The sequence below is a fragment of the Gymnodraco acuticeps genome, unplaced genomic scaffold (genome assembly GCF_902827175.1).
Source record: "Gymnodraco acuticeps unplaced genomic scaffold, fGymAcu1.1, whole genome shotgun sequence".
Lineage (NCBI taxonomy): Eukaryota > Metazoa > Chordata > Actinopteri > Perciformes > Bathydraconidae > Gymnodraco > Gymnodraco acuticeps.
This window is the reverse complement of record NW_022989768.1, coordinates 5,601,225-5,615,281: the sequence shown is the minus strand read 5'-3', so window position 1 is coordinate 5,615,281 and position 14,057 is coordinate 5,601,225. Positions and strand designations below refer to the sequence as shown.

The window sequence follows — 14,057 nt, the reverse complement described above, 5'->3', positions numbered from 1 at the left end:
AGTAATATCCCTTGACAGTGACAAATTAAATGAGTGAAGTGATTTTGAGTTCCTATTCCCATGATAAGTACCTGTAAATGTTTAGTAGCTCAGCACTTGTTGGGATTTGAATAAAGACGCCCCACATCTCTATGTCATCATTAATCTCTCCAGGGATGGCAGAGGAAGATGAAGGTGTGACTTACTACATCCGCTACTGCCCGGAGGACGACAGTTACATGGAGGGTATGAATTGCAGCAACCAGGGGGAGTGTAACCCCAGCCAGAGCCAGGGGGACGGTGTCACCCCCATGCCGGAAGGGGGAGACCCCACTGAAGAGCGTCCGGAGGCTGTGGAAGGGTGGGTCGAGGAGGTAGAGGGGGAGGGGCCAGCAGAAGTGAGAGAGAAAGAATGGGTGGAAGATGAGGAGGTAGAGGGGGCAGTGAGGGAAGAGTGGAGAGAAGAGGAAGAAGGGGTGAGGCAGGAGTGGACAGAGGGAGATGAAGAGCCGAGGGAGGAGTGGATAGAGGGAGATGAAGAGCCGAGGGAGGAGTGGATAGAGGGAGATGAAGAGCCGAGGGAGGAGTGGATAGAGGGAGATGTGGAGGGAGATGAAGTGCCGAAGGAGGAGTGGATAGAGGGAGATGAGGAGGGAGACGAAGTGCCGAGGGAGGAGTGGAGAGCGGGAGATGTGGAGGGAGATGAAGTGCCGAAGGAGGAGTGGATAGAGGGAGATGAGGAGGGAGACGAAGTGCCGAGGGAGGAGTGGAGAGCGGGAGATGTGGAGGGAGATGAAGTGCCGAAGGAGGAGTGGATAGAGGGAGATGAGGAGGCAGACGAAGTGCCGAGGGAGGAGTGGAGAGCGGGAGATATGGAGGGAGAGGAAGTGCCGAGGGAGGAGTGGAGAGAAGGAGATGAGGAGCCGAGGGAGGAATGGAGAGAAGGAGATGAGGAGCCCAGGGAGGAATGGAGAGAAGGAGATGAGGAGCCGAGGGAGGAATTGAGAGAGGGAGATGAAGATCCCGGGGAGGAGTGGAGAGAGGAAGACGAGGAGGTGAGGGAGGAGTGGATAGAGGAAGGCCAGGTCAGGCAGGAGGCCTGGGCGGGGCGAGAGAGGCACCTGGGGGAGGAGTGGGTGGAGGGAGAGGGGGAGGTTCGCTGCGACGTGGTGGAGCAGGATCCAGACGAACAGATCTACAATGGAAGACCAGAACCCATTTTGGACCATCACCATAACAACCATCACCACCACCAGCCCCCCCTTACAGACACCCTGCAGGACAGAGAGGAAGAGGAGGAGGCAGAGAGTGAGGAGTACTGCCCTAATGAGGAAGAAGATGAGGATGGTGACGAAGAGGAGAGACATGGCAGGGCCTACACTGGAGACTACTATGCCCCAGAGGACAATGGGAACTCGGTGCGAGTCTCTCCGTACCGTGGCCGTAAGGTGCTGGTGGTGGAGGGGGAGACGGGGGAGGAGGCGGAGGAGGACATTGACCAAATAGTAGCTGAGATCAAGATAAGTATGAGCATGGGGAGTCTGAGCAGCGGCACGGACCAGAGCCCGGAGGAGCTGGCGCAGGACCCTGCCCCGAGCGACTACCCTCACCCCAAGCCTGACGCTGCCCCCTACCCACCAGCTCCCCATCGCCATGACAGCAGACCCAAGTCCCTGAACCTGCCCTCCATGCACCACAACACCCCCGACCTCCAGAGGGGCGTCAAGGCACACGCACGCTCCTCTGAGGACAGGCAGCGATGGCAACAAGAGCAGGTGAGATGTTTATGATTGGTTAGCTGGGAGACCTGTTTTTTTCCATAATCTGTCCCTGTTGGTTTGCCTTTCCAAAACATGAACATACTTTCCAACCCAATTAGGCTATAGAACTTCACTTGGAGAGTAGCACCCACAGATGATCAGAGGAAACACAACGGGATGGAGCGATATGTTTTAATTTCCATCCATTCACTGTCAGCTTAACAACCAATGCCAATATTTTGGAGTGTGTGTGTGTGTGTCACCCACACCACAACCCCATCTTGGTTAGTATGTAAGCTGTTACAACAATCACTTACTCTGGATTTGCCAAAATAAATAACTTTCTTAGAGTAAGATGCTCTGTTTTATGCTATTTTATGCTGTGATGGCTATGTGCCATGTCTAACTGCTGAGCAGTGGCTAAACTGCTCTGATTTATTTGGACGCAGAGGTGGGAAAAGTACTCAGATCTTGTACTTAGGTCAAAGTAAAAGTACCGGAGTGTGGGAATACTCTGTTACAAGTAAAAGTCCTGCATTAAAAATGTTACTTAAGTAAAAGTAGCAAAGTATTGTCATCAGAATATACTTGAAGTACCAAAAGTAAAAGTACTCATTACTGTATGTAGGTCCATTTCAGAATTATATATATTATATGTTTTGATTATATATATTGATGCAGATTTGTGTTATCAAAGCTGGTAAAGGTACAGCTACATTTAGTTACTTTGTAAACTGCAGGGTAGCTTGTGAATTGTACTCCAGGTGTAACTAAAGTGTTGTTTAGGTGTTGATTATATTTTACGTCATTAATCCAAATCTGCAAAGTAACTAAAGGTATTAAATAAATGTAGTGGAGTAATAGTACACAATTTACCTCAGAGTTCCTCAAAATTGGAATGAGGACAGCACATAAATCTACTTAGTAACTTGCTTGATGCAGACCATTAAATACCAAAACAAAAAAACAACTGTTCATGTACTCAGCCAACCGCCCAGCCCTTGAACATACCAATATGCTAAATACCATACTGTATATTCAGGATATTATGATGCTATGTGGCAGAGACCCCTGCCATTGAATATGGAAAGATATTTGTGGTGACGAGCTGAAGATGAGTTACTTGAGCCACGACATGTTGCTCATCGCCTTCCAGATAATAGCTGGAGCCTCTCCCCTCCCCCAAGTTACCTTGAGATGTCCCCCTCCTCATCTCTCTCCTTCTCACAGGCCTGAATGAATGCAGACACCCACTCTGTAGTCACATCTATACACTCACACACGCAGAGCTCCTCCCTCCTCTGAAAGTCAGATGCTAAAAGGAGAACAGGAAAGTCTCCTGTGGGCAGCTTGCTGATCCACACCTGCTCCACATTGTGCACATGTTACACTCACTATGTGGCTCATTTGTAACACAGAACTGGGTCAGACAGTGTAATCAGATTACATTGGAAGAACGTTCGGCACAGTGCAGTTTCCCAGACTCACTGAGATTATTTGGTCGGCTCGTCCTCTGTTATCAAATGAATGGTTCTCTGTACAGCACTTCAACAAGACCTTTGAGTGAACCAGGACAACAGTGAATTCAATGAAAGCTTTGCTGCACAGTGTGGATTCAAACGATTATGACTAAGAAGAGTTACAAAACACAGGGAGGTCATCTACACACTAATCTGGTGGTGTGATGCATTAGGAAAGCTTCAGTATTGCTTTTTTCTTTTAAATTGTGCTACATGTTGAGAAATTGTATGTTGGTAAAATCACTAATTTGACAAGGGACAAGTGCTTTAGCAGCCCAGACTCAGCGGTTCCTATAATATCCTGCTTGCTTAGAATATTGTTTTTATTTGCATTTGAATAAAAAAAGCTTTACGACCATATAGGAACTCAGCATATTTTTAGGGCTTCCCTTAATTTTTTTGTACTAATTTTGAGCAGTTTTTGTTTAATCATACCAATACACTTTTCCTTGAATAGGTTTACTTTTATCCATCAATGTTAAAAGACTGAGATAATGTAGTATTACAGCACTCACTTCTCGTATTATATCCACCAAGTCTGTTACTGACAGCAAAGCCTGTGCACCCGTGGTTAATTATGTCTAGCAAAAAGGAAAACTCACATTATTTTATTATTTTAGTTTAACTTGAAGCTGATTTCATAAGTATTCGCAGGAGTGCAATATCACACTCTCAATCATGAAAATAATCCTGCTAAATCCGTCCTGCGTGTACACATTGACTGCAGCAGCTAGTCCTCTGAGTGGGGGTCTAGAATGCTAATTATGATAAAGGAGTATAATTGGTGTGTTTATTGGTGAAAAGGTTGTACACATGTCCTCTTAAAGATGTTCTATTACAGATGCAGGCATGTTTGATTGCAGTATGTACATGAATGTAGTTTTGTAGAGCATCACGGTTTAGTTTTCCATCCCAGCAAGCCACAACATGAGTCTCATTAATTTAATGGTTGTTTGCACAACTGAGTATGGCAGCATGATGAATACTGATAAGTACTTTACGTTTAGCTCTCGTCGCATAGGAAGCAACTTATGTCACGCACGGGGTAATTCATTTTGTTACAGATTCACAACAGCATGGGCTAGGTTTCACTTTCTCACTGCCACTACAAGCAGCAGGAGGTTTTATTGGCAGGAGGATTTTATTTCAGCTAGTAATAAGATTGAATGTTAATGAGCAGTTGTGGACTGCAAGATGGATATCCAGGGGAATATATGTAGTCCTCACTCTGTGTGATTATAAGCTGGATGTACTGTAGCCTCTGTGCATTTATGTGAAGAGAGATGAGACAAAAGCAAGCTGGCTGGAGGACAAGTTCAAGACAGTTTCAACTGAGACTGCTTTTATACTCCAACAAAACACTATTTTGTATCATTTGTATGTCACACTCTTTATTTGTTATTATTACTCTAGAGGGCTTTAAAGGGGACCTATCATGCTAAATGCACTTTTTGATATCTTTTATACATCAATATGTGTCCCCGGTGTGTCAGAAAATAAAACCCTCTCTCTTTTCCTACGTACCCAAATCTCTAAAAACGGGGGTACAACAGAGCTGATCCAGATTACATCATATCGGAAATGTGGACCTACGACACTATCAGAAAGTTGCTATCAGAAACAATGCCTGACGTGTTTTGGACGTAATATGGTCTTTGTTTACATTAGCATCGCTAACACTCAGAGCTAACCTGTACTGGAGAGAGTATGTGTAAAAAAGCAGGAAATAAAAAGGAACTCACCTAAACCCGCAAGAGAAAAAGCATTTGAGCTCCATACTGTTTCAGAAATAATCTTGGATGTGGTTTGGAACATGATATGGCATTTAATCACGGGAGCATTTAGCTGTATCTCCGGTAGAATTCTGAGCAGGCATTAGCTCCCCCTCCTCTTTTTTTTTCAAGCTAAGGACCCCGAACCTGCAGTTCGAAATAGAAGAGGGATATGAGGGATGTCTGAAATGCATGATCTGTTTTGTATTTTGAGCAAAACAGATATAGACATGTTTTTATATATCTGAGACCAATAATATATGCCTAAAAATAGCATAATAGGAGACTGTTAAAGGTGTAGAATTCACATGAGTTTGTCAGCCTAAATCTATGCCTCCCATTCCAACCAGCAACACAGACAAAAGGACATGTTTTCCACATGTTTGACCTAAACTATAGAAAATTGCTTTTCTAATTCTCCTCCCCTCACGTCTGTTCTCTCTGTGTTGACCTGCCAGGTGAGCAATGGTGCGGAGCAGCCCAGGAAACAGCAGCGCTCCGACCTCAATGTTCCCCTGGAGAACAACAATGTTCCAGAGGTGAGACGTTCTTCCCTTCATCAGACCTCAGTCTTTAACACTTCACACAGAGGATATTGTTGTTTATGGGTGTGTGTTTGAACATGTGTGTGAGCCTGTCTGAGTAAATGAGTGATAGTGTAATTACAACCTCAGCTGATGTCCTCTGGTTAAGGCGTGATGGCCTTCTTGTAATTGAGCAGCAAGTCTGCTTGCTGTTTTATGAGAGCCATATTTCACTGAGATGGGTCCAGTGGATGCTTCCTGTACAGACTCCCCCCACAGTGGAGTAAACTTTTTGAATGTGTAGTCGCAGGTTAGAGTTCAAGTGCATCCATTTGGACGTTTGAATTTCATTAATCACTTCACTTTACACAGCTGTCTCTCTGTGGCCATCTTTAGTATATAGCTTCCTCCTCTCTCCTTTTGATCATCTCCCTTACATCTGCTGCAGTTCACTTTCAGGTTGATCTGTGGAGTGGATTATTAACGCTTTGCACTCTCACCACACCCCTTTCTTGTGCCCTTGAGCAATCACATTTACCCAGCTTCTGCAGCAGTAGCTGTCAACGCATTCTTCTGTGTGACTGTGAGGCAGGGTGTCTTCCTAAAGTGCTTTCACAACATGTCAAGTCACATTTTGGGGGCGAGTCACTCACACTGTTCACACAGGATGTGTTGATATAGCATTTGATAAAATAGCATGAGGCATCATGTTTTATCACAATAGGTCCTGCATGTTAGTGAAAGGTCCAGCAACACTTGAAATCACAGAAATAAAAAGCAATAAGTTGTCCTTTCTAATAAAATGACCGAAATGGTTTGGGCTTCTTTAACTTAAAGATTCTCTTCTCATCTATGTTTTCTAATTCTTCTTTGAAAATAAATCAGTAGGCTTCTCTGTGAATCATGTTAAATATTTGTGCTGGGGATCTTTAAAAAGGAATATTAAGTATATGCTGCTTTATTCCATAAACTGACATGCTGTTTGAGTGCAGTAAAGTACATTAAGAAAAACAACCGATGTTAGCCAAGTGTACCCCATAGCAACATTCACAAACATAAATAAATGTAAAGTAAGGATGTAGAGAAATACTTACTTGAACTGCAACCCTGTTCACAAACATGTGTCTGTAATATCCTGTTTTTGTCTTGCAGCCAACAAAGAAGGTTACAGCGTTCCCCAGCTTTGTCGATGGTAAGTTAATCTGTCTGCACACCTGTTTGTTGATGAAATCAAAATATTATAATTGCATGGAGCCAGTCCAAGTATTACTTAGCCTTCAGTCTATCATTTCATAGGCCTGCTATAACTCTTTCAGTGCTCTTTCCCTGCCTCTGGGCAGATGCTAGGCCTAATAATGTATGAGGGGCTTAGCTGCCTGTCTGCTGCTTCAGATCATGACAGCACATTGTGTCCCTGGGTGGGTGTCTGCGAGTCCACATCTACATATCACAGATGCAGATTCATCTCAGCCCAGCCTCCCACCAGCACAGCACCTCCATCAGCCCCCAGCCAGTGGCCCTCTCACTGCTGAATCCCATACAGCCTGCTATCACTATATCTCCATGTCCAGAGCAACAGCGTTTGGCTCTATTTCTCCACACAGCACATTGACTGCAGTGATTACAATACGCTCTCTGCTGCACGCTGACTCTTTCCGTCCCGTGTCTCCGTGCTAATCACAGCCCTCTCTGCTTCTCCATGGCCCAGTCCCAGGACCCTGTGAACCAGAGGACCTGATTGATGGAATTATCTTTGCTGCTAACTACTTGGGCTCCACCCAGCTGCTGTCTGAGAGGAACCCCTCCAAGAACATTCGCATGATGCAGGCCCAGGAAGCTGTCAGCAGGGTCAAGGTATTTAGACCCACACATACGAACAAACCCACACACACACACACACACACACACACACACACACACACACACACACACACACACACACACACACACACACACACACACACACACACACACACACACGAAGTATAGATATATATCTCTTAGGGTAAACAACAAAACATAATTAATAGGCAATTTTTTTCAGTCATGACATTTTCTCAGGAGGAGTTGCAAACATTGCAATGACCAAGAAGTCATAGTAGTACTGTCCACAAGTTAAGGAAATATGTATTGTTTTAGTTATTGGACAAACACAGATAGTGCTCCAACGTATTTGCAGCTTAATTAGTAAAATAGCAAAGAGTTTGTTAATTTTTCATCAGCCAAGGTAGCAAACAGAACGAGGAAGAACAAGAATTCGAGCAAGAAAAACACAACTTAGTTTGCCACATTTCGTGCTGTTTGTGTTTTTTCAATATCCTCTTCATTCATTAATTACACCAAACTAAAATATCAACAAACAGCAGGAGAGCTGTGTGCTGTTTGATCCTGGTGTGAGAAAATGGCATCCTAGTTTTTGATGAAGGCGGTTCTTTCTGTTCTCCCCAGAGGTGCCAGTATAATGTTACAGTCGTGATGTTGTTCAGCATACCCTGTTATTTCATACATCAATTCAAACATCTTGGCCAGATTGCTGCCACTAAAATGTAAACTGACCATAGTGGTTGTTTGCGTCTAGAGCAAAGAAATATAGTCACATATATAAGGCATGAGTGGTCTTTGGGAGCAGCTGGATTGGGTCACAGGACTCGTAGTTTGACACATCTGGTTGGCTAATGGGACTCCTGGCATGTGAACCTGATATTCGCATGTTAACATTTGCTCCACGCTGTTCACTAATGTTGTGGTGGTGATGATGATGATGATGATGATGATGATGATGATGATGATGATGATGATGACCATTGCACTTTGAGAGAAATGTAGGTAGCTGTGCAGCACAGAGGACCTCAGCTATTATTTTTCATTAGCTTAATTGCTTTGTTCATCACTGTTACCCAGAGTGCTTGTGTCTGAGTTTAAAGTAGCTGCTACTCAAAATCATAAACATCCAGCATTTTGTGTGTAACATTTCGAGGTTAGTGTGATCAAACAACATTGTTTCGTTATGACATAATGCGGCCCTGACGTTTTTTTTGTTGCAGACTTGCTACACAGACATCAGTTTCTTTCATCTTCCTCTCATTCTAAATATTAAATAACCTCCCGGGTAGCAGTCTTCTTTTAGAATGTTACATGCTGTGTGTTTGTCCAGTGAGGATAAGTCAGGAATTTAAAGTAGAGAGACAGAAACTTGCTCTACTGTTTGTTTGAAATATAAGATGTGGTTTCCTGATCCAGCTCCTGGTGAAGGATAGTAGCAAACACCAAGATGGCATGAAAAAGTAAATAACTGCCTGTTATAATTAACTCTAATGGGTGCCACTAAAGAGATTGGTTTGTGCACTAAAATTGTTCTAATTGTCTTTATTTTAGACACAGTTAGTGGGTACCTTATGATTGGTAACTCTAGGTTAATAAACACCTACTTTGGGGCCTTAATTAAAAGACAGACTCGGATGATTAAGACAATTCCTTCAATAATTTCCCCACTCAGCCTTACCCTTTAATTTCACGTGGTTCAATTTAATGTAATTTGTTCCACCTTTAAGAAGTAAAGGTTAGTGGTCGTTGTGCAGGCGCACCGATGAGTCTTAATGAATGGTGACTTAAGGAAACTATACATGGATACTGATGCCTGCAGGTATTTGTATTATAATATATATGCAAATAATAGTACATTTTAAAATCTCTAATAATACGATACATCTAAGCCAATGCAATACCAGTATTTATTGAAGACACCAAAACAATACTTGTTTTTTCAATTCCTTTATTTGAGGAATATACAGATGTTTTTCAAACGTTACATGTCTTCAGAAAAGAATGTACAACTTTTGGTCGACACTCTTCGAGGCACTTTTCAGTCCATTTAAAAAATGTGTTGGATTTTTAAATGTAGCCATAATCTTGACGGACATTGTAAACATAACGCCTTCTTGGAAAAAAGAAGAGTGACAGGAAAGTGATGGCGTAGAATCTGAAAGTCTTTTGGCCCGTTGGCTGGTTTCAATCTAAACGCCCTTTTCACCACAATAAGGATGTCTAGCGGCATCATTTCACATCCATCCAATCTATGATTGGTTCTTCTCTCACTCACTCACTCTCTGTCATGCATAAATGCCTTCCCGCAAAACGTCTTGTCAGGATGAAACCATGGCAACAGTGTGCTATCACCTTTTATAGCTTTCCCCTGCTTGGAACAGGTCCATTGAACAAGAAGTCATCCATTATCTCCTCCATTTGTTTCTCGTTGACGAATAAAAGGCTGCACAGCAAACAACGTTTCATGTTCTGACATTGACATGGACACAGCCAACTGCAAACCTACACATGCAATAACATGCAGCCATATTTGTATGTTTTATATTTGTATATTTGCTCTGGATTAACCCAAACAAGCACACAGTTAGACCATGTAGTGCAGTAGGGAGCAAAACAAAGTTTGCCAGTTGAAGAGCAGCAAGGAAGACTGTAGGTTATTTATGCAGATCTTTTTGACACGATGTTCTCTCCATCTCATGTAATATGTATGCTGCTTCACCCCCCACTCACTGTTTCCTGCCGTCTATCCCCCCCTGCTCAATTCCTCCTCAGCGGAGCAGTAGATGCTACTGAAAGCCTCAGATGTCTGACTTGCGTGAGAGAAGATCACGGAGAAGGAAACTTTGCTCAGCGAAAACTTCAAAAAAGACTGCTCTTATTTATTCCTTTTCACTAATACTGTCTTAGCGGTTAAAGCTCTGCAAGGTGGCTCAGGAAAACTTAAAGTCTCACAATCTGAAATGTAATGAGGGTCAAGATAATTTCCTCTGGTTGATTGCGGAAGGAGAGAGGGGCAGAAAGAGAGTTGATTCTTCTTGAAGATTACAAAATGCTAAGAGTACCCTAAACGATTACCAGGTTAAATTTGAGCTCATGTGGAGTCCAGAATTGCTGATGAACTAATCAGACACATTAGCCGTGTCAAACTTCCTCCGAGCTGTTATTCCAAACATAGTGACTCGACCTTGTCAGTTTCTTTTTAATGCAGCAAAGACAACAAGCCCCAAGCACGCAGTTTAAATCCTCGCTCTGGGCTTTATCCGGTCCCCTGCCTCTGAGTGTTGATTGTTTTCCAGCATGTCTTTCCCAGTAATAGTGTTTAGACTGTGACATGAACATAAGATGTGGTAAGCACAGTGTTTATACACACAACCTTAACTATCGACATAATTGTCTTCGTAAGCTGTAGTGCTTTTGGCGATGTCTTTCTTTGGGGAAATGTTCTGACCACAAAACTGACACTTGCAATGTTAACACTAATAAGAAAAACATATACAAATAACCATTAGACTCTTCAAATAGATGTTTATATGCCTACATTGCAGGAACAGTGTCAATTAATATCTGCATGCTTTTGATTTGATGTGTTTTGGAGAGAAACAGCAATTATTATCCTCCATAATTGCTGTTTTCATTTGTATCAGATAACCAACACGGCTGTGTGAACGCTATCTCCAGATACACACACACACACACACACACACACACACACACACACACACACACACACACACACACACACTCTCTGTTTCTGAGAGCAGCAATAGCACACCTGCTGTTTGGTTTGAGGCTTAACTGTCTTACCTTTCTTTTATTTACCTTCTTTATTTCCTCCTCCTCTTCCTCCTGTTTTTTGTGCTCCTGTATGCGCTGACCTTGTCCTGTCCCACCGTCTGCCTGCCTGCCTGCCAGAGGGTACAGAAGGCTGCAAAAGTCAAGAAAAAGGCGGTGTGTAAAAACAGAGTAAAAGGAAGACCCTTAGGCCACTTTCCCCTCCACCTTCACCTTTTTTCATTTCATTTGTGCCCGATCTATATGCCACCCCTGTGACCACGGTAACAGAAAACATGTCAGCAGAAGACTAAGAGAGAAGCTTTAGGATGTATTGTTTCATGGGGTTTCTCCTAATACAGTGCCATAACAATGTAATAACCTGCGCAATATTTTCATGAAATCATAAATGTATGTTTAAGACTCTACAATTCTCAAGTGATTCAATTAATACAAGTGTTATTAATGACATGAAAAAGTTAAACTAAGGTTATTCTATACTCTTAAACTGAAATATCCGAAGCCTTGGGTGATTTGGTGGTTTATAGTGGAGGGCTTGATAGAGTAGAAAATGTCTAACAACCAGTTTACTAACAAATACAAAGATAAAACAGCAAATTGAAATACTCTAGTTTATGTGTTGCTGACTAAAACAAGCACAACATACTAAATGGTTATACCCTTTGTGTTAGATTCAAGGACTCACAACGTAATATCAGTTACTGTAAGAGGACAGTGAGAAACATTTCTGAACCCAATGCACAGCTCATGTCACCAGCAGAAACTCTAATAGTGAATGCAATTATGTTTCATATTCTCTACTTACAGTGGCGTTACTATCAAATATGTTAAATTATTTATTGGGGAGATTACAATCCAGTGCACGCCTAATTGTTTGTGTGATTAACTCAGTCTTCATCAGTGAGCAGAAAATGATTCTTGCTATAATTCACTTTCCACTGCACTATTCTGTAGAGTGGAGACAAGGATGTTATGAAAAACCTAGGGAGAAGAAAAATGGTACAATCCAACAGTCCTTAAGGGGAAGGGGCTGGTAGTTGGATGCTGTACATATCTGGTCCCATTTTGTTGTTTGGTTTTATATTCCGTTTTATTCTTTCATTTTTGTATGGCTTGACAGAATAGTGATGCTGTTATCATACATTTGAGAGATACACATCAGGGAATCGAAAAGGCTGATGTCGTTCATAGAAGAGCATGATTGTCATTTGTAGTAAACCGTTATGCATTAAATATACAAAACAAGTTGGATTAAGAATTGGGAGTATAGCTGCAATTATAAATGCACAAAATGATAGATTGGAAGAAGTTGCATCAAAAGCGATCTGTATCTTTTAATCTTTAATTGGTTTCCATGCCTCTTCAGACACTCGGTAGGATAAGAATCAAATCAAGTTTTATTTATATAACACATTTATAAACGATTTTTGGTCGAGCCAAAGTGCTGTACATACACTGAACAAAAATATAAATGCAACACTTTTGTTTTTGCTCCCATTGTTCATGAGATGAACTCAAAGATCTAAAACATTTTCTATATACACAAAATAACCATTTCTCTCAAATATTGTTCACAAATCTGAAAAGATCTGTGATAGTGAGCACTTCTCCTTTGCTGAGATAATCCATCCCACCTCACAGGTGTGGCATATCAAGATGCTGATTAGACAGCATGATTATTGCACAGGTGTGCCTTAGGCTGGCCACAATAAAAGGCCACTCTGAAACGTGCAGTTTTGCTTTATTGGGGGGGTCTGGGGGGGTCCGAAAACCAGGCAGTATCTGGTGTGAGGGGTAGGGGTAGGGTAAGGGTAATGTTGTGAATCGAGTGGCCCATGGTGGTGGTGGGGTTATGGTATGGGCAGGTGTATGTAATGGACGACGAACACAGGCCACTCGATTCACAACATTACCCCTACCCCTACCCCTCACAAATACAACAGCACAGATTGTTCAGAATATCAGTATGAGAAAAACGACACCCTCTATCCTTAGACCCTCACATCGTACAAGGAAAAACTTCCAGAGAAAACCCACAGTTTAAGGGGGGAAAATGGGAGAAACCTCAGGGAGAGCAACAGAGGAGGGATCCCTCTCCCAGGACGGACAGACGTGCAATAGATGCCGTGTGTAAATTGAAGAGATAATACATTTTACAGCATATGAGAATGAACGTACTAATAAGTGTTACAATCCAAACTCTCCTCCCGTGAAATATTAATTACATCTATATGTTTTGAATCAATATTTTTCCACCAGGCAATTTTAATTAAGCACAATCAGATGTAATGTTATTAGTCTGCACTACACAGTGATTAGAGGGAAGTGTGTGCAGGCTTGTTATGTGCTGTAGCTGGTAAAGCAGCCAGCTGGTTAGGGTTTAATGTTAAGCTGTCTGTTGTTTCCGTGCCAACTCGCTGTCCTCGTGCCAGGACAGTTGATGTAAACAAACACCACTGCCAAACGCTTTCTGTTTCTGCCTTTTCCACCTCACCTTTAGACAACAACCAGTCCATCTAACAAGCATTCCCCTACTAGCTGAACACTGAATTAAACATGCATGCATTTTGAATATCTTAACATTAAACACAGACCATTCAGACAGTTGTAAATAACCATAAAACCGGCAAGTTTTCCTCAAAGATCTTGAACAATCAAGAGTCCAACAAGACAATTTGACCAACTCTTTTGTTTTTTGTCCTTTATCTCGCTGCAGGGTTCAGACGGAGATGCTCAAACCCTCACCGAGGTCGATCTGTTCATCTCCACCCAGAGGATCAAAGTCCTCAACGCAGACTCACAGGTGAGTTCCAGCAAACAAACACACCATGTTTTTGTTCAATTTCTATTCTCACCTGTGGGAGTATAAGCTGTTTACCATGACAG

General features: G+C 42.4%; 1 protein-coding gene across 6 annotated transcripts in view; it reads left to right on the top strand.

The window, feature by feature from the left end:
• The window catches only part of apba2b (amyloid beta (A4) precursor protein-binding, family A, member 2b), an 81,233-nt gene that overhangs the window by 52,871 nt on the left and 14,305 nt on the right, over window positions 1-14,057 (top strand). For 5 of the 6 annotated variants that reach the window (XM_034217437.1, XM_034217445.1, XM_034217425.1 and 2 more), the window contains 6 exons: window positions 154-1,754; window positions 5,490-5,570; window positions 6,708-6,747; window positions 7,264-7,409; window positions 11,292-11,327; window positions 13,888-13,974. In XM_034217437.1, the coding sequence (XP_034073328.1) occupies window positions 154-1,754; window positions 5,490-5,570; window positions 6,708-6,747; window positions 7,264-7,409; window positions 11,292-11,327; window positions 13,888-13,974 (1,991 nt within the window). The remainder of the gene's footprint in view (window positions 1-153; window positions 1,755-5,489; window positions 5,571-6,707; window positions 6,748-7,263; window positions 7,410-11,291; window positions 11,328-13,887; window positions 13,975-14,057) is intronic. The other variant, XM_034217460.1, reaches the window with a different exon arrangement.